General features: G+C 43.7%; 1 protein-coding gene across 6 annotated transcripts in view; it reads right to left on the bottom strand.

The window, feature by feature from the left end:
* RAB41 (RAB41, member RAS oncogene family) overlaps nucleotides 1-24,349 on the bottom strand; it is a 419,208-nt gene that overhangs the window by 273,752 nt on the left and 121,107 nt on the right. For all 6 annotated transcript variants that reach the window (XR_013594051.1, XM_078640170.1, XM_078640172.1 and 3 more), the window contains exon 2: nucleotides 24,143-24,201. Coding sequence is in view for 5 of the 6 variants with exons in the window: in XM_078640170.1 (XP_078496296.1) it covers nucleotides 24,143-24,201 (59 nt within the window). In the remaining variant the exon portion in view is untranslated. The remainder of the gene's footprint in view (nucleotides 1-24,142; nucleotides 24,202-24,349) is intronic.

The raw sequence follows: 24,349 nt of genomic DNA, 5'->3' as shown, positions 1-24,349 counted from the left end.
GTCAGTCTCCATGACTGAGGAGAAGCTGGAAGAGGGTCTGGAGAATGTTCCCTTTGTGCGCCCCATTTAAGAGTGCTGGTGGTGATGGTCGTTGATTCTATTATGCTCGCCCAGAGCTATATGGTCCACCCCTGCCGTCTGTCCTGATTATTTCTGGTTTCCTGTGATTGAGTACGAGAGATGAGAGGTTTCGCTGGAGAAAAGTCAAGGAACTGTGTGGCACAACACACCTGCCCCATATGTTTCTGTAATAAGGTCCCACTTCAATCCTATATCTTCGTAAACAGTGCACCAGTTATGTGAGGCAATGTCTAGGATTTATAATGGTGCAGTCTTGGCACCCTATCTCCTTCCAGCTGCTTAGTTGTGGGGATAGCGCCGAAAGTGCTAGGGGCCAAGGGGCCATTGGGTAGACTTCTTCTTGTATGCTATTTTCAATTGTTTGCTCTTAATCCCTAATCTGCAGCTGACTTTAGTGTCTCTTGCCCAGCAGAGCCCCAGTCACCTGCCCCATGCAGTTCCCTCTGATAATGGGTGTGATAAATTCAGTGCCAACGCACGCCTGGGCACGTTTAAGCTGATCGTTCCACTTCAACAACGGAAGCCATTTCAAATATTTAATACTCCAGAGGGAAACCCACCTCAGTATCCCTGCGATGCAAAGCATCCAACAGGAGGCGGCCTCCATCCGGGCTGGCGGTTTGTGCAGACCTAATATACTTGGCCCCCTCACAGGTTCAACAGTGTAAATTGGAGCCGGGATCTCCGTCACAACCTTCACTGGCCGTGCGGCCCCACGGACCAATCCCCACTCCGGCCTTCCCCAGGGGCCTGGGTAAACGCCTGCTACTCTAGTCTCATAAAAGCGTGGCCCAGGTGGGGAGGGTGAAGCACCTCAGTGCCTCCGCAATATAGGGTCTCCAGCAGCTTGCGGCCTCCGTCCAGGCTAATGGCTGGCCGGAACCTTATTAGCTCAGCCACCCCCACCATTCTGACTATGTACGCCGATGTTGAGGTCTCCTACACACCTGCTACTGGCAGTGCGGCCTCACGTATTCGTCCCCGCTCCATGCACCCCTCCGCTCTCCTTCGGGGGCCCAGATAAGCACCCATGGGCCTGAGCACATATACGAGTGGTCCAGGGGGATGGGGTTAGAGGTGCCCCAGTACCTCTGTTACACAGGTCTTCTGCTATTTAGGCGGCCGCCATCAGGGCTGGCTGTCTGGATAGGCCGGATGTGCTCGGCCTTCACTCAAGTTCAATGGCGTAGGTTGGAGCCATGGCCTCCGGCACCACTTCCACCCGGTCCGGTGCCTGCTGTGAGACATCTGGCACAACTCCGGTCATTGGATGATTGACCCCAGGCTGCAGAAATGTCAGATATTTCAGGTTTGGTGCAGAGTGGCGCTACGGCACGTTCACCATCTTTCAAGTCACGCCCCTTAATGATGCCCCCTTCTTATAGTTGTTCCTGATTTGCTTGGGCATTCCTATTTTACATTTTGTATTAGTTTTCGAAGCCTGGCAGCAACTTTAGAGTTACTTCTTTAGCTCGGGCTTTGGGATACCATGGCCTCACTTTTGACTGGCACTCGGGCTGCAGGTCCCTCATTTCTCATGCACAATTTTTAGCCCACTGTTAATTTATTCTCATTCAGCCCTCCTATTTATTATTGTCTAGATTATTCTCCAGGGCATATGTTCTGTGAATAATTCACACTACCCGATGTGATTCAAAAGCATTTCATTTCTTATACTGAATTTCAATTCCTGGTCATCATCCTTCCAGATTTTCCGTTTTCATTGCTTTTTAATCCTTTTCTGTTCTCAAGTAGACCTGCCAGCCCCACCCTGGGTCAAAAAGTAAAACCTTTAGGCTATGAGGACACTGCTTATGAGCTGCATTGGAGTCAGACTGTTTAAGACCCATTTTCTGTACAAACCTATAATCTCTATTTAGTATATTTTGCCACTGCTGCCATGTATTCTACACATCAAACACAGGCTTAAGTCCCCTCACATTGTGTAGCACAGAGCATTGAGCATTCACCCATGAAAATTGTGATACTGTATGAATTTAATAAAAAAGCTATTTTTGTCAACTGGGCAGATTTTGCTGACATTGTGTTCTTTGTGTCACTTCTATAATTTTTATATTTGGCAACCTTAACTGGTTAACCTCAGTTCAATGGTAGCTTTGGAACCATTGTTTGGTATACTGTTAAGAATGCAAAGAAACAGAAGACAGGTTCAAGGCAGGAGAAGGTTGGAATTAACAGATTTGTGCCCAGAGGGGCCATGGCAGAGCGTGTTTGATTTTAACAGACCTTTTGTTGGTACACAAGATAGAGAGAGAATCACCATGGATGTGGTAGATGTTCATTCCAAGTGGTTGGTGGGGAATGTACGGAAGATTACCTCTGGTGAGCTGAAAGTATTGCTCCAGGAGGAAGGAGGTCCACATAAATTAATCACGGACATTAGTACACAATTAACCTCAGCAGAGATAAATTAATTTTTGGATAAGAGTGGTGCTAAACAAACATCACTGCAAAATTCTATACAATCCAGAGCCACAGGTTTAGTGAAAAGGGTGAATAGGGCCACCTGGTTAGCTTTGATCAGTGTGCAATGTGTGATGTAGTTGGTGTCCAAGTTGGTCTGGGCTTCTCATACCACAGTCAATGGTATTACAGAGAAGATTCGGTTTGTTATCATCAAAGGGTGAAAACCCACGACTAAATCATTGCCGTCAAGAAGGAGAGGGATTGTTCAGTGTGTGGGAAACAAAGATGTGCGAGTAGGAAAGCTAAAAAACTGGGTGTCAGTTGAAGGCTGGATGAAGGTGAAGTTGGGGCATGTAGGAGGAGGTTTCACAAATACTGGGGCTCATATATAGTCAAAGAGGCATATTACAACTATGTAGCTTTGAACAATGGCCAGAAGTAGATTTGGAAGAGAATGGCGGTATACTAAAGAGACAATGTGTTTAGTAAGTTGGTAAATGATAAGTGGAAGGAAGGATGCTGCAGGTTCATATTGATGAAGGTTAACAAGACGACAAGGAATAGTGTGGGTGATAGTGAAGCACACACTGAAGATGGTGGCATTTTACTGGAAAGAGGGGTGGTCCTGGGCAGGAGGCTGCAAGGAGGGAGAAGGATGGTAGATCAAGAATGATGGTCAGGATCTGCAGATATATTTCATGGAATAAGTTTGGTAACTGATCACACAGGTTTTCCCTTTAATTGGAACTTAGGACTCTATACTTTTGTTACTGTATCTTTGTTGCATCTGGAACATTGCACTGGCTGCTTTATAGTTTGCATTCTTCATTGTCTTTCTACAAATGTGTTCTTTATTTCTGTCAATATATTTTAGCCTTTGTATCCAGTTTTCGTGTTGTAATATTTTTGGTATGCCTTGTATTTTGGGTGCACAGAATGTGTATTGGGTAAGGAAGTAGCTATGTTAGGCTTTTAAATCATGTTAAAATTGAATGGGAAAGTTTTTTTTTTGATAAACACATTTTTATTGATTTTAATAGATCGATAAAAGACACCAGCCAGTCACCACGACACCATGAAAATCCAGGAGTAAATGCAAAACAACATGGATTTGGACAATCCCCTTGAGACTAAACCATACCCTCCAACCATTTCCCCCAGACCCTAGGATATTTCTTGGGACACCCGCGTGCCTCATACATGATTTTTTCTTGCGTGGCACACCAGTCCACCCCAGTCCGCCAGCATCCAACACTCGAGGCTTCAGGGCATTTCCAGGCGGCCGCAATGTCCCTTTTGGCTACCACCATTGCTGTAGGTAAAAATAACTTCTCATTCCGGGACCCATCTAACCAGTCAGTGATGCCCAGGATCGTGTGTTTTGGATTATGGGGTACCTCCCACCCCAAGACCTTGGTGAGTTCTTCCTCGATGTCCCCCCAAAACCGTGTCAAGTAGGGACATGCCCATACCATGTGGAGGAAATCAGCTGGGTCGTGACCACACCTAGTATAGGCAGAGGTCGGGCTAAATCCCGCTTGGTGAAGGCGCACTGGGGTAAGATAAGCTGCATGTAAGTAGTAAAGCTGTACCAAACATAGCCTGGTGGAGGCGGTGACATTCCTAGGGTTTTAAGGGCGTTGCGCCAATCCTCTTCCTCCAGGGTGCCCACCCAATCCTCCCACTGAGCTCGCAGTCGGTCTAGGGAAGTAGGGGTATTATTAATCAGTGTGCGGTAAATGCGGGAGATGCCACCCTTCCCCAAACATAATCTGAGCCTCAGGTGGGCTATGATCAGGAAGCCGTGTACCTGTTGTGAGGTGCGTGTGGAGGGCATGTCGCAGTTGCAGGTACCTATAGAACTGCGATTGATGCGAGAGTGTCTATTTTGGAGGTCTCTGAAGGAACGAATGTGATCCCCCACCCATACATCGCCTAATTGATAGATACCTATAAGGTCCCAAGCCCGGAAACCCTGCAGCCCGTTAACCTCTTTGATCCAGGTCACCTGCGACAAGGGTGTACATTGGGTCAGTGTATGTGTCCACTTGGTGCGCCGCAGTGCGGCCCGCCAGGCCAGTAATGCAGAGCATGTCACCTCTGGTAGGTGGGATGGGATAGGGGCCCAGTATAACATGGACTGAACCTTGGTTAGGCCCAATTCCCCCTATTCGAGCCTGTAAGCCAGGTTAGACCAATCCCCGTTGAACCAGTCATATATAGTAATCGCATGGCAAGGTAATACAGATATAGGAGAGTCATCCCCAGATGCCCATCAAACAAGGGGATCCTACAGACATTCAGCGCCAGTTGGGTCCTACCTTTCTGCAAAAGGAACTTATTGGCCATGCTATCCAATTCGCGGAACCAGGACCTGGAGAAGCACAGAGGGGTGTTTTGAAGAACGTAGAAGAATCGTGGGAGTAACATCATTTTAAAGAGGGCGACCCTCCCCATGGGGTTCAGGGGCAATGTTTGCCACTTCTGGAGGTCCACCTTGGTCCGTCTCACCAGGGGAGTGAGGGCCCAGCTAAGCTAAGGGAGTAGGGCCATCCATATCCCCAGGTATTTGAAAGATTGACGACGAAGTGGTATCGTGGATTGCCAATCGAATCATTCATGGGACAGGTGGAGGGGAACTAGAACCGATTTGTCAGGGTTCAACCAGAGGCTGGGCGAGGACCGTGACGAATAGATTAACTTCGGTATTGATGAGGGAGATAGGACGGTCGTCCGCACATCATGATGAGGGCGGCTGAGACTTAGGAAGTACCACAATGGTGGCCAAATCCGTCTCCTGGTGGAAGGAGCCTACTTCAACAGCTTCCCAGAACAGTTCTGCAATATGGGGGGTGAGAATATCCCGGTAGTGAGCATAGTATTCTTGAGTGAGCTCGTCTGGGCCTGGTGTCTTGCCAGAAGTGATAAGGGTGATCGCTTCCCAAATTTCTTCGCAGGTGATGGGGTGGTCTAGATCATCTTGAGTGACGGGGTCCAGGCGAGTAAGGTGGCCGTTCCCAATCTCCAGTAGACCTGCAAGAGAGTTGGAGTTCTAGGCTCATATAGCTGGCGGTAGTAGGAGGCAAAGGCATGAGTCATCCCTGCTGGGGAGCGGCACTCCAAACCATCTTGCACCAGGATTTCAGGGATTATGTGGTTTGCCCTAGGGTATGTGGCTAAGCTGTGAAGGAGTGGGTCATTTCTGTCACCCCAACCATATACCCTGGCCAAGGATGAGCACCATAGGAGTTTGGCTGCTTCCAGCGACAACTGCTTGATCTTCGAGCGGAGATGGGTAAGAAGTCTCGGTTCGGAAGCATCCGGGGATCGAGCGGAGGCACGCTCAAGGCACAGGGCCTGGGCCTCCCGTCAGGTAATTTGTTACAGTTGAGCCTGCTGCTGGAGCTTGAGCTGGCCCTTGGCGATCCCTTTAATCGTGTCCTTTCTAGCCTCCAACAGGGTGCCTGAGGAGGAGACGGATCAGTCATTGGACAGAGAGTATTGTCCGAGTTCCCGTCCCACCACCTTCCGTGCCATATACGCCATATGCATCACATAGACCCAACGATTCAGACCAAGTCATCAGCTGTTTTGCCTGCGTAAGTCTACTAGGGGAAGAGGGACTGGTCGCATCTAGGGCAGGAGAGGAGACCGCGTTGAAGTAGGTAGGGACGCCAAGAGGTCAGCGGATTTGGTTAGAATTGTTGTTAACATTGAAAGGGGAGAATAGAGCGACACAATATTGAGGAGGCTACTGTTTAGAGTGACGTTGAGGGCCACGAAGGTGCCCTTGGCATCATGAATTACCTGCACAGTCACAAGGGGAAGAGAACTTTTTACTAGGATTGCCCCCCCTCGGGAACCCCAAGTGAACCCTGAGTGACAAATCCTATCGTAGCCATAGAGTGTTAAAAAGGGGCAGCGATTACCCAACAAATGCATCTCCTGTAACAGTAGGATGTCTACCCCAAGGCGTTGTGCATAACGTAATACAGCCATGCGCTTAAAACGGTCCAGGAGGCCATTAACATTCTATGATGCACAGGGATGTGCCTAGCAGAGATGTATCAGGCATAATGGCAGGGTGTGTCAGTAAGGTCCCAAAGGGAGGCCCGGCACCAAATTTGGACGCCAGAAGGCCTGGTTAGGTGTCCAGAGGGAAGTCCATGCATCCCACCGGGTATTGGTCGGGGTGCCATGTGAGTGCTGGTGTGACAAAACTGAAAAACAAATTAAGCAAATTAAAAGGAGAACTCTGGACATCGCCCCCCACCACCCCAAACTCAACACTGAATGGGAAAGTTTTAAGTGTGTCATTGGTGTTGAGGTTCTGAGGTTTGTTAGTTGGAACTAGTTGGCTAGGAATAACCACACTCTAATTGTGTATTGGAACAAAGAATATTTTTCTTCATCAATATTGCTTTTGACCCCTGCGCTACACCATTATGGGCCCAGAAGTAAAAACAACACCACCTCACTAAGAATTGCTGTTTACAAAACAACCCATAAAGTACAGGTTTTTTTTTTAAAGTGCATCAAGAGAAAGACTATGAGGAACATTTTATATATAGAAATAGAGAAAAGGCAAGGAGGAAACCTTGAAATAAGCCTGACATACTGAAGACAGTCAAAAGACAATTAAGACAGCTCAGTTTGCTTTAAAGAATAAACTAAGAAAGTTGACAGCCCCATTTCTAAAACTGCCATTAACAAAGTAATGATCAAACACGTGATTTGTCAGCTACATTAACGCTACAGTCCAAGATGCAGCGAAATTGGTAAAGAAACACTTGGATTCTGTATCCTGTGGAGTTGAAGAGAATGCACCAGGATTAATTCTGGAAGTGGAGGTCTGGACTACCAAGTTATGTGGAGTTGGGTACCTGGTGCGGGATGGTGGCGACGGGCAATCATCCTGTGCACAGGAGGCTGTGTATAGGGCTTGGACCATGCCCCAAGGAGGATGTCTGTGAGGGCTTCATTAAAGGGAAGCAAGGGTTTGGAGTGGGCAGTCACTGGCTGAAGCCCCTCCATCAACATGTTAGGTCCTGAAAGCCACTGAGGGCAGCTGCAAGCCCAAGACCCCAGTCGCCCTATGCACAACCATAGCATAAGCGGGCCCCCTTCTCCGTAGCCACACTATGAGGGGAGACCAAACCATTGTCAGGAGAGGTGTCTAACCCACTGGTATTGCCAGATCTTCAGACCAGGTGTCCAGAGTATCATCCAATGGTTTGCAGTATTCATCACGATCGACATACCCCTTCCATTCATCCCCTGTACCAGGTCTATCAAACAAAAGACCTGGTTCAGACATGGAAGGCATGGCGCCAGAACCAACGTCCAGTGACGCTGCTCCTACTCCATGTCGGAGTCCAGGACAATGGGGGGGCGTCGTCAATGGGTGTCAACAGCATCAGCACAGGGGAGGGCACAGGAAAAGGATGGTCTTACTGGCAGTACCAATCCAGATCCAGCATCGGATCCATGGGGCCCAACTGCCACTGTGGGTGTACCGGTCAGTGGAAAATCAGTAGGGGCCCCTCCCAAACCCATGGGCCCAAAGGTGCTCCAGAGGGGTCAGTCCACCCAAAATTGAGGTGCTTGGACTTCTAGAACTCATATAGTTGGACGGAGATCGCTCCGGAAAAAAAGGGGAAGCGCAGAGCAGGTCCTGGTTGGGGCTCCATGTAGGCAAGGGCCTGACACTCCCTTATTTTGTTTTAAGCGACTTACCTGACAACGACTCTGACCGTTGGGTGAGGCTCTGCGAGCGGTCCAGGGACATACCAGGCGACTGGGATCTTGTTCTTTGAGGGGTCTTCCTATGTTGGGCGATGAGAAGTTTGAGGGAGCGCTCGCTACCTCTGCACCTAGGGTGCATGATTCAGCAATTTTCTAAGGCCTTCTAGTCAAGGTCTTTCTTGAAGCACCACAGACAGACCAAGTGTGGGTCCATCACATACATAGGTCTGTGACAGGAGCCACAAGGTTTGAAACTATCCGGTTTTGTGGGAAACTATTGTAGTAGTCTTTCGCCTGGGGAAATTGACAAGGTGAGGAGTCTGAATAAAAATCTCCATCAGAAATACTGAAGCCAGCTAAATGAGGCGGCCTGGCAGGGGGTCACTCCGCTACCATTGCATGCTGGGAGTTGTCCCCTTGACATTTGGGTGCAGTTAACTGTAGGCAGATGTGCTTCACATCATGCTTTTGTGGAATCTGTTACTACAGCTCCTACTCACTCTCCCCTTTTGTCTCCCAGTGTTTGCCTACATCGCACAGCGTGCGTTGTGGAAAGCTCGGTTCAAGGGCGATGAACTCCTGGTGCAGTCATTGGCAGCAGAGCTCCCCCAACCACTTAAAGGGGAATCCAAGTTATTGGACCCAACTTAGGCCTCTGCGCAGCTTGTTGAACGGGAACATTTTAGGCATGCTGGTGTGACATGCTTGTGGACTGTGGCAGCTAGCTTTTGTTGCTTTGTTCCTGTAAAAGCATGCAGGAGTGATTCCTAATAACTTACATCCAGTACTCCTCCAGCCCTGCTCCCTGTCCCTAGACAGCCCTCTTTGCCAGGAGCCATATACAAATATTGTTCAGAGTACTAAGCACTGCCAATGCCAGCCTTTCCTTTGGGCTGGAACCACCCCTGAATACACCAATCTTTATCGCACTACACTGAAATGTTTCTCATGGATGAGCCCTCTAGTTCCATTTTCTCAATGACGAAAATTTAACGCGCTCTCATTAACTGGTCTTCTCACTCCCTGATGTCCCCTGGTTCGGACCTGGCTTACAAAAATGTCAAAATACCTTGCATGTGTTTTTTTACATACCTACCAGTTTTCTTATATACTTGTGTGGTACACTTTTTAATAAAAGCTTGGAACAAACTGCTGAAATGCGCACACATCCTGCGCCATGAGACAAAAAATTATATTTCTACACTTTGCATTAAGAAAAGTTATTAAACATACCGGAGTTAAGATGCAAGAGGGGGAAAACGTGCACCGTTTGAAAATGAGAAATTCACTTTTCAAATGATTGCATCCCAACTGTGTTATGAAGGCCATATATTGCATCCATTGTAGGGCTTTCAAAGAAATGAGTTACTTATGCACAGGTCAGCCCCTTAACACTACACAAGCTTTTTGTGGGGCCCAGAAAATTGTTCAGAAACTTACAAAGTTGACAGTCAATTTACACATAAACTGTACTAGTTCAAGATCGCTGGTTTTCCCAGTTGACCATTTTCTCTGCTACATACACATTACAGCATAACAAACACTTTTTTTGTTTCATTTACGTACCTTGTAAAAAAAAAAAAAAAAAAAAAGATGTTTTACTGTAGTACACACACTCTGCAGCCTTGGGATGTTGCCTGAACTTCAACAACAAGACCTTTGGTCTAGCTACTAAAAGACACTAGAAATATTTTTGGGTACTTTGGGTGCTGTTACAGAGCTGCAAACCTTTCACTCAGTGTAGATACATACTGTATTTCAAAACAAAGATCTTGCAATCCTCCAATCCACTTGCTAATGATGTTTGGTATGGCATAAAGACCTTTTCTCATTAATATTTCTAACAGGAAAATCTCTTGGCCCACACAAAACATTGTAATGCATCTACTGGCCATAAGGCTGCTAAAGCTTCTCTTTCCACCACGGAATAATGGATTCCAGATCCTCTTAGAGATATGGACACATATGCTATGGTTTTACCACTTCCACCATCTTGCTGTAAAGGTAAAGTTCCAAAACCTTCACACTGGCATTGAATTGTGTATATATATATATATATATATATATATATATATATATATATATATATATATATATATATATATATGTGTGAACAAGACACAGGATTGTGTTGAAACGTGTAGCGTAATTTGGGAATAAATACTTTTTTCATCAGAATCTGTCTCCGAGTGCGTACTTGCTGATATAAGCAATTTTGGACAATTACAAGTAAAGGCTTGGGTTCGCCGCTTTTTACGCCACCTGACGACGGGAGGAATGATCTCGGAAGGACCCCATATGTTTGGATATATATATATATATATATATATATATATATATATATATATATATATATATATATATATATATATATATATATATATATATATATATATATATATATATATATATATATATATATATATATATCTGCTCCCAGAGCACCAGGTATCGAGTCACTCATTAGACGGGTGCCGCCACGCGTTGGTGCGTACGCGTAATATTACTGCTCCAAATTTTCCCCATTACAGGGAGAAAAACGACAGCACTCGCGGGATACTTTCAGCAAGCAGTGTTCTTTATTCCACTGAAAAAGACAGACGCGTTTCGGTAATTCCTTTCTTCTGTGTCTACCCGTGCAATGCAACGGAGCGCCATTTGTAACTCAAGTTCATGGAAACAAACAAAGGACTATTAGCGACCCTCAAAATTGTGGGCGCCATCTTTGAACGTTGCTTAGTTCATTATATATACAGTTTAAACACAATTTCAATATCATATTTCATAAATATCGTTATACTTAATGAAATTATTTAAACAGCTCCATGGGCACATCAAATCTCGCCGTGGATCGACAAATCCTTGCTGAAAGTATCCCGCGAGTGCTGTCGTTTTTCTCCCTGTAATGGGGAAAATTTGGAGCAGTAATATTATATATATATATATATATATATATATATATATATATATATATATACATACATATATACATACATACATATATATATATATATATATATATATATATATATATATATATATATATATATATATATATATATGGACCGGCGAAGCAAGCAATGTAGGAGACAGACCACTGGAGTTCACAGGCACTTTATTGCAGTGTCAGCTGGTAAAACAGGAGGGCAATACGCGTTTCGGGCTCCACGAGCCCTTGTTCACATATGCAAAGATCTAGTAAAACTTTTTTGGTTTTTTATAATGCTTAGTGACTTGCTTAGTCCCTGCCTTCAATTTAGTCACATGACAGTAGACATAGAAAACATACCAAGTCTTCATTGAAATATTATATGTGCAAATACGCTAATTAAGTTATAAATAAACAGAACTCATTCCAATAAGTTAGCAAGATAGTAATAATTTCATGATTTGAAATTTAAAAACATATCTTAGTACTAATTTATTAAAAGATCACAGGATAAATCCTAGAGCCACTATGTCACAAGGTATTTTTAATATAGGCGACCAGATGTTGGGAGGTAAGCAAGATATAAAGTGCAAATAATAGTGCTACTGGATCAGTGTCTAACTATGCGTAAAGCGAAATCACACGTGCTAAAGGGAGAGAGATATATAAATGTGCAAAGTGCATAATAAGGTGACCTGTGAAAAAATGCATAAATGCTTGATCTGACAATTAGGATAAAATCACAATTTTGTCAATCTAAAAAGCAATATTAAAACATTTCATACAGGTTTAAAAAAATATTATTATCATGTTAAAAATGATATAAAACACCCTTTGTTAAAAAGTGCTAAAATTGTAAAAATCAGTGAATGTGAATGTACATGAGGAAGTGAAGCAAAAATTAGTGGCATTACCGTGGCTAACAAGGAACTTGACTAGCCACGGCAACTACCAAATCAGGAGAACAGAATGGGTCAAGATGAATAATCCGGGCAGTCTATATATTTAAGATCTTCTCTAGGCAACAGGGAACCTGACTGCCTAGAGGCAAGTATAGGTATGTGCTATGCAGTTAAGTACCGGGGCTGAGTGTATAATCAGAGAAAGTTTCGCAAGTCCTCAGTGTTGTTAAGCCCGTTGGGCCATTTACTGTCAAATTCGAGGATCATGCTGGACTCTAACTGCCTGAGTTTGAGCTCTCGATCACCTCCCCGTCTAAGTTTGGGGACTGAGGTACAACATAGTAGGTTAGGCAGTTAACATCTTTGTTATGTGTTCTCTGAAAGTGGCGAGCCACCGGGTACAATTGGTCGCAGTGCAAAATAGCCCTGATATGCTGCAAGATCCTGACGGGCACCTGTTGTTTAGTACTGCCGATGTAATTAAGGCCACAGGTGCACGTCAGGACAAACCGCATATTCAGTTTTGCATGTGTGGTTACCTATGATGGAAATTTCCACCGGCTTGAATGGGGTGCTGTTATGGGTTTTATTAATGCCAAACTGGCATGCTCTACAATTCGAGCACTTGCGGAACCCAGATGCCGGCTTTAGCCAGATATCTTTTTGTTTAACTTCTGGGCTACTTTGGTCCAACACTGTTCCCATACTTTGCGCTCTGCGAAAAGTTACTAATGGTTTTTTCGGCAACATGCACCCCAAAACAGTGTCTGTGAGGACAGATGGCCAGTTATGATTAACAATTTGTCTGATCTTTTTATCTTGACTACTAAAGGCTGTAATAAATCTAGGGCAGTCATTTAAAGTGGTATCTTCTGGAGTCACTGCTGCCTAATTATTACCTGTATGTTCTGGGAATAAGCTTGCTTTAGGTTGTTTGTCTGCCTTAGCTAGAGCACGATCAAACACCCGATCTGAATACCCTCGGGCTTTTAGTCGGGTCCTTAATTCCCTGACACACTTTACAAAGTCTTCATGGGAGCTACAGATTCTTTTCATTCGTAGGATTTCTCCTAATGGTATACTCTCAATGGTGTGCATAGGGTGGAGACTTGAGGCATGCAAGGTCGTGTTTCCTGCAGTGGCTTTTCTATGCAGGGTCGTCTGCAATCTTTTGTTGTCATCTACATAGACCTTAACATCTAAAAATTCAACTTGTTTGGCACTAATATGAGAGGTGAATTTTAAATTGAGGGCATTGTTGTTACTTTCGTCAATAAATTGACAGGCTTCCTTTTCCTCTCCTTGCCATACAATAAAGATGTTGTCTATATAGCGCAAAAATGTAACACTTTTTTCTCTGACCCATACCTGGTGTGTAACGTTGAGGACCTGCTCCTCCCACCAGCCCACGTGTAAACACGCGTAGCTGGGGGAGAAGCAGGCTCCCATCGCCACACCTCTGAGCGGTCTCCATACTTCCTTTCCAAATGAAAAGTAGTTATTTTGTAAGCACCAATCCATTAAACTTAAAACCATTTTGTTGTGTTCATGAAATTCCAATGGCCTTTGCCCTAGAAAATGAGCTGCTGCATTTAGACCACAGCTATGGGCTATACTGGTGTACAATTGCTCAACATCCAAAGTTATAAGTAACATATCGTTTTGCCATTCTACGTCCTCTATTTTTTTCAAAAAGTCACTAGTATCCCGGACGTAGCTGGGCAATGCGCTTACCAGGTTCTGCAAAAAGAAATCAATGAAACGTCCCACATTTTCTCCACTGCTGTGAATGGCGGAGATGATTGGCCTGCCAGGTATTGGCAGGATCCCTTTGTGAACCTTTGGTATCAAGTAGAAAACCGGCAAGACGGGGAATTCATTGAGCATGAATTTAAATTCATCACCTGAAATGAGTCCTTCCCTAAGCCGTTTCAGTAACAATTTGTTTAAATTTTCATTGGCCTTCTTATATTCCTTAATGTTGGATTTTACATAACACTTGTTGTCTTGTAGCTGTCTTAGTGCCTCTTGAATGTAGTCTGCCTTTGGCCATATAACAAGATTACCTCCTTTATCGGCGGTTTTTACCACAATATCGGGGTTGTTGTTGAGTTTTTTGATCAGTTCATGATATTTGGCTCGTTTTTGGTTAAAGGTCTGTCTCTTCCGGTTATTAGTTGTTCTATATAGATCTTTGATGTCAGTGATGATACAGTCTTGAAACACGTCTACTGCATCTCTGGTCATTAGCGGTACAAAGTCGGATTTGCCTTTGAAAGGAGTTATGCCCGCTCCTTTCTGCGTCATATGGATTTTTTCTAATATTTTCTGAGTATTAAGATCTTGGTCAGGACCCATAGGTTGTGAGCTGGTTGCTGATTGAGATCGCAAATCTAACAGCGCTGGAATATCTGCCGCTACTAGTAGGGGGTCGTTGCAATGTGTCTTAGTCTTAGCTGGATTGGCGATGTCTGTACTGGATTTGAGGCGTTGCAATGCAAATAATTTTTTTTTTTTTTTTTAATCTTTTTATTGAATTCAAGTTACAAAAAACATAAAAGAAACAAAAACAAGGCAGTCAATTACATATGTGTCACTTCGGTGCGGGGGGGATACATATTCAAATAAGATATCAAAGGTATACAGTGAGAGTGGGGGGGGAGGAGACCAGGAGTAAGCAAAATGTCTAAGTTCCCGTGAAGAATTTTTTGAGTTTAAGTTTGCGTATATAGCAGTAGACATCCACTCTTGTAGATGCATATTTGAAGCTGTGCTCCGGACAAAAATTGAGTCCAAGAGCGAGGAGTTGCTGTTCAGCTTTAGACAAAATGACGTCAGAGAGGTTCATAACAGATCTTTCATTGGTTACTTCCTCTTCTGCCATTGTTGGTTTGTCTTCTTTTTTTTGTGCATCGTTGTTTTTGCTTTCTCCTCCTTTCGCGTCTTTTTTTGTTCCTGCGTTTGTTGCCCCATTTCTTTGTCGTGGCCTCAATGTTAGTAGTCTTTCCGCCACTAAAAAATCAAGTTTCTCTTCTAGATTGAGGATAGGTGCTGCTAGGACATTCGTAGATAATTCATTGCTCGACCCACTGGAACCGCTGGATAAGGAAACTGAATCTGAGCCAGAGCTTTCATCCACCTGATTAGTTGCCATCCCTGTGATTGGTGGAGGTGGTAGAGCCTTATTTCCTTTATTGCAGTATTGTTGGTGTTTAGTGGCATTGTACTTCCGTGCGAAAGTTAAGATTTGACCATTTGCATTGTCTGCAGCATCGCGTGCAAATTTGCTTACTTTTCTTATTTTAATTTTGTTTTCATGTTTCTTTAGTCTGTCAGTCGCTTCATCTTTTAGTTTTTTTGTAGCGTCCGTTTCATCTATTTTGTCAATCTGTTCTTGGATCTGGTCAATAGTTTTTAAGATTTCCTCTCTGTCAATGGCTGCATATTTGATTAATAAGTGGACTAAATCCATCGAGGCTTCCAGGTTGTTTTGGCCCCACTCCTTCAGCATTTGGGGGTTCGGGTTTTCAAAGCTCGGAGCGAGCATTATTCTCAAGCCACGATGTACACGATTAACATCGGCATATTTAGTGAGCGAATAGTGTTCCCACCATTTAGTTACTTCTAGGCGTCTTTGTTTCTCAAGCGCCTTGTACAGAGTCTTAATGTTAACTTCTTCCCGTACCTCCACGTTTGGTAGAGTTTTATTAATCATGCTGCCTGAAGTGGAAACTTGATTGAACAGTTCTTCAGCTTCCTCCTCCCTCGCACGGAACGCTTCCGCAGACATTCCTCCGCCCCAGCTGACAATCTCTATTGCACTTGTGTAAACAACACGCCACGGATTGCTGTTTTGGCGTTTGTAGTTTTTTCAGTGATAATCCCACGTAGTGGGAACCTCCCCACCTCCGCACTGCCTACTATTCCAAGACTCACCGCGTTGAGAGGACAGCAAGCGTTGGTGAAATCAGCCGACCCCACCGCTGAGTGCTGTCTTCGTATCACGGTCCGAGTCTTTTCTTCTTTGACTGCAGGAGGGGGCATCCGCTGAAAAGTTCCGATCAAGGATTCCAGAAAGCGAGAGGCTTGAGGGCGGATGCCGCTTTTGGGAGAGGGGGTCCGTTGACGAGAGCAAGCCGGCTCTCGTAATTAAATGCGTTTAAAGCTCCAAAGCGCCACTTCCAAATCCACCCAGGACCGGCGAAGCAAACAAGGTAGGAGACGGACCACTGGAGTTCACAGGTACTTTATTGCAGTGTCAGCTGGTAAAACAGGAGGGCAATACGCGTTTCGGGCTCCACGAGCCCTTGTTCACATGCAAAGATCTAGTAAAACTTTTTTTGTTTTTATAATGCTTAGTGACTTGCTTAGTCCCCGCCTTCAATTTAGTCACATGACAGTAGACATAGAAAACATACCAAGTCTTGATTGAAATATTGTATGTGCAAATACGCTAATTAAGTTATAAATAAACAAAACTCATTCCAATAAGTTAGCAAGATAGTAATAATTTCATGATTTGAAATTTAAAAACATATCTTAGTACTAATTTATTAAAAGATCTATACTCTGAGAAGATACCAGAGGGACCCTGCATATGACTGAGGAAGCTTCTATTCTGAATGGCAGGAAGTGAATAGATCATGTCCGGCCCACTAAGCAGGATTGTAACCATTTGGATCCATTCCACTCCAGGACGTTTTCCCCTGGTCAAAGGAGTTCCCCAGGGCTCATCCCTGAGCCCAACACTCTTTAATGTTTACGTAGCCCCACTGATTTAATCCTTTGGGTTCGAGACCTTATCATATGCAGACGACGCCAAGTTGGCTGTCTCATTTGGGTAGGACATTGAGAATGTGAAACAGAGATTCTCTACCAGCATGGTGGAGATTGCCTCCTGGATGTTCACTAACTGTCTTCAAATCAATGGGAGCAAAACTGATATTCTTTGGTTTGGCAAGGCCCAGAGCCTCTGGACAGAGGACTGGTGGCCGGCAGAACTGGGCCCCACCCCTCTGCCCAGCAGAATTCAAAGAAACCTAGGCATTTTCATAGATTATCAACTTTCAATGCAAGACCATATATCCTGCACATAGGGCACCTGTTTTGGCACCATGCGCCTGCTTAAAAAGATCTTTAAATGGCTTCCGTTAAACTCATGCAAAACTGTCACCCAGACGGTAGTCATTAGCCATCTCGACTATGGCAATGCCTTGTTCTTTGCCGCCAACGAATCGCTGCTCTCTCAAATACAAGTCGTTCAAAACACTGCTGCGCATATGGTAAACAATCTGCCGCCAAGGAATCCATCTTCCCCCACACTCAGAGCCTTACATTGGCTCCTGATTCGCAAGAAATCGCTGTTTAAACTGCTTAGCATAACATACAAATCTTTGTCAGGCTCAGGTCTAAAATACCTACAAAACAGGCTCATTCCTAATGTTTTAAGCAGGAACCTGTGATCAAGCAGCTATTCTTTTCTGTGCCTCAGACGGATCCACATGGCTAAATATGGAGGCCATGCCTTTTAGCCGCTCCATTGGAACAAACTTCCTCCGACTATCTGCATGTGCCCAAGCATAGCTGAATTCAAAAAGCATCTTAAGACCTGGTTGTTCTAAATACTGCTTCTACTACAGCGACCTGCTGCTGCGCACCGAGATGTCCCTAGAGGGAGGAGTCATGCACTATATCAAGTTCCAAATAACATAACATATGAGAGCTTACCATATAAATGGATTTCCTACAGACGTTCTAGCAGTATACAGTTAGAAACTGCCGGCCGCTGCCTTCAGGTGAAGCTCATTGTGAAGCCTTCTAACATGAATCTCAGTGAATTTCCGAACAACTCTTCATGTAACTCAATTTCATGGTACGATGAAGCAGAGTTTAGTGTGATCAATTCATTAGCTCCAGCAAGCACAGAAACAATTAGGTAAAGGGAATGATCAACAGTTATTGAAGGCTCTTAAATCTAAGAACAAACTGATGTCACCACTGGCTTTTTTTGTATGATTACCACCAAAGCAACCCATTAAGTTCTTCCTTCTGGCCAACTACCGACTTTTTGCATGGTTTGGTCAGTTCAATACTGGCAAGCCCTCTTAATGCTATTGGAATGTTTCTCATTTTACTCTCTATAGGTATGTGAACAGATTTCAGTTGTATCTAACATACAATTTTAAACGACCTAACTTATCAAAAACTTGTGCCAATTCTTTAACTAATGTATCTCCATAGCGCTGTGTACCTTCTACTGCCTCTCAAACTGTAATTTAATTTTATGTTACTGTAATCTTTCTCACTTGAGCATCAGCAATAGGATCTAAAATGATCCTCAAAACCCTTTAATGAGGCCATCCTAATACATGGTTACCCTTTAATGGTTTATCTGCTTTACCATCCGCTGTGAGGTCTAAATACTATTCAAGAATCAAAGTATCCTCTTAACTAATTAGTCTTGCCACCACATGCGCCAGTAGCAATGCCAGGCTCTTCCAACCGAACAGTACTTTTGATCTTTTCCTCACGAACCTCATCTAATATCAGTGCTCATCATGTTCCAGAATTACCCAGACTACTTTCCCACCATGTATTATGAATATATTTTTGAAAGGAGTTTAACCCCCCAATTGCCATTACTTGTAAAATAACAAGATCCTGATGTTCATTACTGATATTAGAGACTTCGCTATTTTTCACCTGACATTTCTGAACTCTATAAAATTTCTTATTGAAATTCATGCAAATTAGTTTCAGAGCTGGACAATTTTTACACCTGGAAATGGGACCTCCCAAACCACACCTGGAGAAACTATCCTTTCAATTTTGCAACGCTCATTCTTTTGTTCTAGCTTCATCATTTTGTAATGATGAACATTTCGTAAAATGAATCTTTCTTCAGTTCAATTACACAAGCAACGGTTTGTTACAAACACTTAGCTGTAGTTAAACCTTACTTCAAGTAAGATCATCTTTTAACTGAACTTCAACCAAATATGCAATTGAGTGTGAATTGATCTCTGAACCTTTATCGTGTGTAGCAGTATATCTGCAGGTATCTAACTTTCTTAAGGCTGTAATATATTCTTCAACGCCTGCACCCTGTTAGTGCACTTATTTCAAAATGATAACGTTTTAGAGCAGGGCTGACTCGGTAAGTAATGCACAGCCCTCTTCCTTATACGAATTTCATATTCACTAAGAATTTCTGCCTTCTGAGTTTTTCAGATTCAGGTAAACTCTCAAAAACAGCTTGACCTCCAGTACCAAGACAGAGAATGAGAAGTGATGATCTCCTTTACACAATAAGATGTGTTCAACATACTTTAGCATAGTTGCCATTTTACCCATCTCATAGGAGGATCTCCTGGTGAAGCTGTGAAACATGTAAGAGGTGATTCATTCTGCATTTAAAAACCCAAATCTCCTTTACAGTGCAAATCACTCAAAACTACAATTAAGCTTACACAAAACACTACAGCACAAAATGACACATGGCACCCTCAGGTATCCTTGTTGATATCTGATCAAAGTGAACCACTATTCTGAATGTAAGTTGAGAAATGTGGATTTGATAAGGACAAATGATAACATGAACATACAAAATTCTAACGTAAATAATCACCGAACACTGTAAGAACATCTAGCCATGTAAACAGAGGTGAACTGAAGACGTCTAAGTTTAACTGAAGTTTGATGTGGATAAGTATACACACAACAAAGTAATGGAAATCCCAGAAGCTGAAAGAAATACCCCACTTTATGGAGATTAATATGTTCCTTAACTAAAATAAAGCAAGACACAAACCACACCTTCATAAGAGAAAAACTTCTGTGTGTTCTACTACGCATGTCTGTTGACATTTTTCAGTTGGCGGCAGTAGCGTCACATCGACTAGTATCTATGTCAGAACCTCAATCTTGAAACCCTACTCCAGCATTATGTAATATTCACAATGGGAAAGCTTACAAACAGATGTCTGTGAAAGTTGCTAAGTAACTGCTACACAGTCTTGATCTAGTCAGCATGCAGAGTCAGTGGAATGGACAAGAGCTCAAGCCGAAGAGCTTTCTGGGTTACAGCATGAAAATATCACCAGGTGGGGAGCACATAACATGGGCAGGACGGTGGAATGTCAACATAAATAGGCATGTTGCGTATGTAAGTTTATCCGACTTTGTCGGATGAGGTAAGGGAAGGCCTCGAGTAGATCGTGCAAGCAAAGATCATTTAATGATGCGCACCAGTCAGAGTCAGGAGAAAATGCTAGAAATAATTAAAACAAGCATTGGCTTAGCCAATATGTTTCGCCTATGGCTTTGCCAGTATATTTTAGCCATGTTGTGCTCTAGTGTGGCTGCTATTCAGTATGGCTAAAAGTTATTAGTGTAAAGAGGCGAGGAGTGAAGTGTTCTAAAGTTGAGTAGAGTGTAGTGTTATGGATTAGGGTGGTGTGCAGTTGAGTGGTATGGTATGGTGTGTAGTGTTGTGCAGTATACAGTGTCATATAGTCAAAGGGTGTAGAGTTGAGTGGAGTAGATTGTATGAGTGGAGTAGAGTGTTGCGGAGTGCTATAGTGTTGTGTAGTTGTGTAGAGAAGAGTTGAGCGACGTAAAGGTAGTTGTGTAGATTGGAGTAGAGTGTTGTAGAGCAGAGTTGCCTATAGTGGAGTCGATTACAAGAGTGGAGTGGTGTTGCGCAGAGTGGAGTGGAGTGGCGTGGCGTTCCGTGGTGTGCTACTGCATAGAGTGGCATTGCGCTTCGTGGAGGGATGTTGTGTAGCGTGGTGTTGTGCAGAGTGGCGTTGCATAGGGCGCCAATAAATAGAGTGGTGCTGAACATAATGGTGCTGAATGGAGTGGCATGTGTAGAGTGTACTGGCTTTGCATAGAGTGTAGTGGCATTGAGTGTAGTGTAGCCTAGTTATGTAGAGTGCAGCTGGGTGGAGTGGCGTTGAGTGGAGTGGGGTGGCAGTCTAGTAGCCATGCGCTCTATAGTCATTCATTAATTCATGGCAATTCGTCAACCCCGTGAACTACTGGTGGAGGCATGAGCTGGAGACAGGCCTACTGCTACAAATAGATAACTTCTTACTGCATTTTCATTTTATTGAGACGCTCATACATCTTTGCACCCATTTCTAAGCACTTTAGATAACAAGTGTCACTGTTACAGCAACTGATGGTAGCCATGTTGCCGTCCCCAGAGGGTGATAAGCTGAGTAGGCCTTTTTTGGTTCTGAACTTGAAACCTGCAGATTGCACATAGACAATAGCCATCGCTGCCCTGTAACCTTCTAATAAATTGAGAGATGGGGCCACTGAACCAACCACGTTCGAGCAAAGAACCAGAAATGCTGGTAGTGCAGCGTCAAAGTGGAGGCGACACAAAAGACCTCAGAGTCGGGGTGAACCTCACTAGTGGTGAAAGTGTGTGTGGGGGGGGGAATACCTTTCCAGAAATTCCCGTTGCACAGAAATTCAAAGGCTACAGTCTAAAGCAGGGGCCTCATATAGGGCGAAGATCTAAAGCACTAGAGCCTGTGCTACGCCCCTGTTATGCACAAACTAAAGCTCAACTTTTTCTGTATGAAGCAAATTTTGAACAAATGTGCACCACTTCAAAAAGTGTGGTATCCTGCTAGGTTTCCAAGGCTGCCCTAAACTGTCAAAAGCAAGTTCTTTTGAAAATGCTCTGTTTCTTAGGCAATGAGGGTGCAAGATCCTCCTTGACATGGCCATGCTACTTGGCGGGGCTAAGGACAACTGGAAGACCCGCTCTTCTAGCATGCATCACCAGTACGTCTGGATGTTCCGTTTTTTACCAGACAACAATGCCTTCCCAATTTTCTGGCTGTCGGGTTTAGCTCCAGTGTTTCCTAAATGTTACCCAATTCAGTTAGACTGCAGTTTATATTATACTAAAAGAGATAAAATTACCTCAATTGCTATCATTGGGATCACCATTCATAACACATTGACGGACTCTTTACGAACTTAAAAGGCTAAGAGTAAAGTCACTTCAAACTATTAGAGTGCCATGCTCCAGCCAGACCTGTACCAGAGACCACCCGCTTTCACCTAAAAGAGCTACACAGTTAAGTGACACCCCGCAGACCACTTACACCAACCTTTTACCTAAGGCTACCAGATGACAGTTACCAAGAACACACTGCTTCTGGCCCGGACTCCTTTACAACAGTGCATTCTGGAATCAGCAGTCCTACTCCCATTCTACTGAAACAAATGAACGAACACTCACGGTTTAAACACTGCATCGTTGGTGACATGGGGTCATCCGATAACAACAACGCTTCATCAGCGGTAGTAGGCGCTAATTAAATACCATTACCCCCCGGCTGCACATGATGTGGAACCTGCCACCTTTGTCCTCCCTCTCCAGCACCCAAAAGCTACCTGCCCACTCCTCATCCCAACCTGGACGTTACATGCTGACAGTCGCGGTCAGTATTGTGATGTCCAGGCATTAGATCTTATAGAACTCGAGCAGCACTGGCAGACTGTGGAACTCCTAGTTTCCGATCCAAAAGCGCATTAAAGGCAGCAGCCAGTTGATAATGTAGTGTGAGACGCGCAAGTCAAAATAAGGCAGAGCATCCACAACGGCATCACTAGCCACCAAACTCGCGCCCGCTATCTCCCTAGACTTAGATTGTAAGAACTGCTGCTTTACCGACATTGAAATACGAGATGCTGTCTTTTTCAAGCCTGGACATTCATTAGATAAAGGGCTGCTGCACAACCACAGGGCTGCATGAGAGAAATAAAAACAAAGAAAGGACTTGAAGACTGAAGGCTTTAGTTCGCAAATGTAGTGGCCATCTACGTTTCATTACCTTTCAAATTAACGGATTTGGGGGAAGAGTGGGCTAAAAAATAAAACACTTGTTAAACACTTGTTAAACGCCCATGTGTATCAAAGCAGTCAATGCTAGTTCTGTAATAGGAAGTAACACAAGTAACACCATGACATGCACACTCGTCGCAATCTACTCCAACCTTTTAGAAATATATTTTCCCACAGTTTGGTGCAAAATACAGTAATATAAAGTGAATTCTTGAGTAATAAAAAGTGAATTATCGATTTTATGTGACGACTTTTGTCAGAGAATCAGATTTATTCCCCATACCATTAGTCAATTCTAAAGTCGAAAAACATAGCTGCATTTTGTATTGAAAGGCGTACAGTGTAGCTTTGTCAGGCACCAAACACCATTATCCAAGCGCTCATTTACCGCACACAGAAAGGGAAGTGGTAGAGGGAATGGCTGAAGCGGGGAAGCAGGAGGGGGTTTGTGGAATGGGGGAAATCCTGTCACTTTGAAGTCATAAAAAGTCAATTAAAGCGGTCCCTGGAAAACATTGTCTGAAATTCTGTTTGAGGATCAAGTACAAAACTTATAGCCCTGTTTACAGAACTGGGAGGCACTTAAAAAATTGAGCGCTCATATGAAATGCTCTTAGAGAAAGGTAAAAGTATCCCCTAAACAGATGCTAAAATGGAACAAGTGGAAGGCTACAAGTAATGGGCGCTGCTCTCTGGGAGTGAACAACCGATGAAAAGGAGGGACAAATAGGAATGATTAACCACTTGGAAGCAATGATTTTTAAAGGACAATGAGAGAAACAAATAAAAAACAATGTGCTGGCTGTAAGCCCACAAAGTATATACAACAGGTCTCGAAGAGACAGCGCAAGCGCAGTCTACGCTCGACCTAAGTGAAGCAGCCAATTATTTTGATATGTGTTGAAATATGGACCGATAGTTGGTACAGTAAAGTATGCAATAACACAAAGGGTGTTTTCTTAACAGGTTAATGTTTTTAGCAAAATACTTTAGCCACTGCCAGCACTGACCCAGGTCTGTCTTAACTGACAATTCAACATTCTACTAAGTGAACATGAACACTGAAGTATGTGGAACCCACTGCATGGCAGTCCAGGAGCCGTATCAGGAGAAGAGCTACTTTTATACAAGACATCACAATTACATTTCAGCATAGTGTTTTGGTATGATTTTTAGTGAGCATCTTACCTGGTAAGTGTTGTCAAAACTGTCATACATAAACCTCGTAATAAGCGATGTCTTTCCAACTGTGGGATTACAAAAAAGAAAAAATATTAGGATGATGACAGCTGGATAAAAGCAGGAGTTGAAAGATCTGAACACCAAATGGTCAGAGATGCTCAACAGTGTGTTACATTTAATAAATGCCTTTTAAAATAGCAAAACTATTTAACA

Source organism: Lissotriton helveticus, chromosome 4_2, assembly GCF_964261635.1.
Source record: "Lissotriton helveticus chromosome 4_2, aLisHel1.1, whole genome shotgun sequence".
Classification (NCBI taxonomy): Eukaryota; Metazoa; Chordata; class Amphibia; order Caudata; family Salamandridae; genus Lissotriton; species Lissotriton helveticus.
The sequence above is the reverse complement of the archived record's forward strand: the minus strand, read 5'-3'. Positions and strand labels throughout refer to the sequence as shown.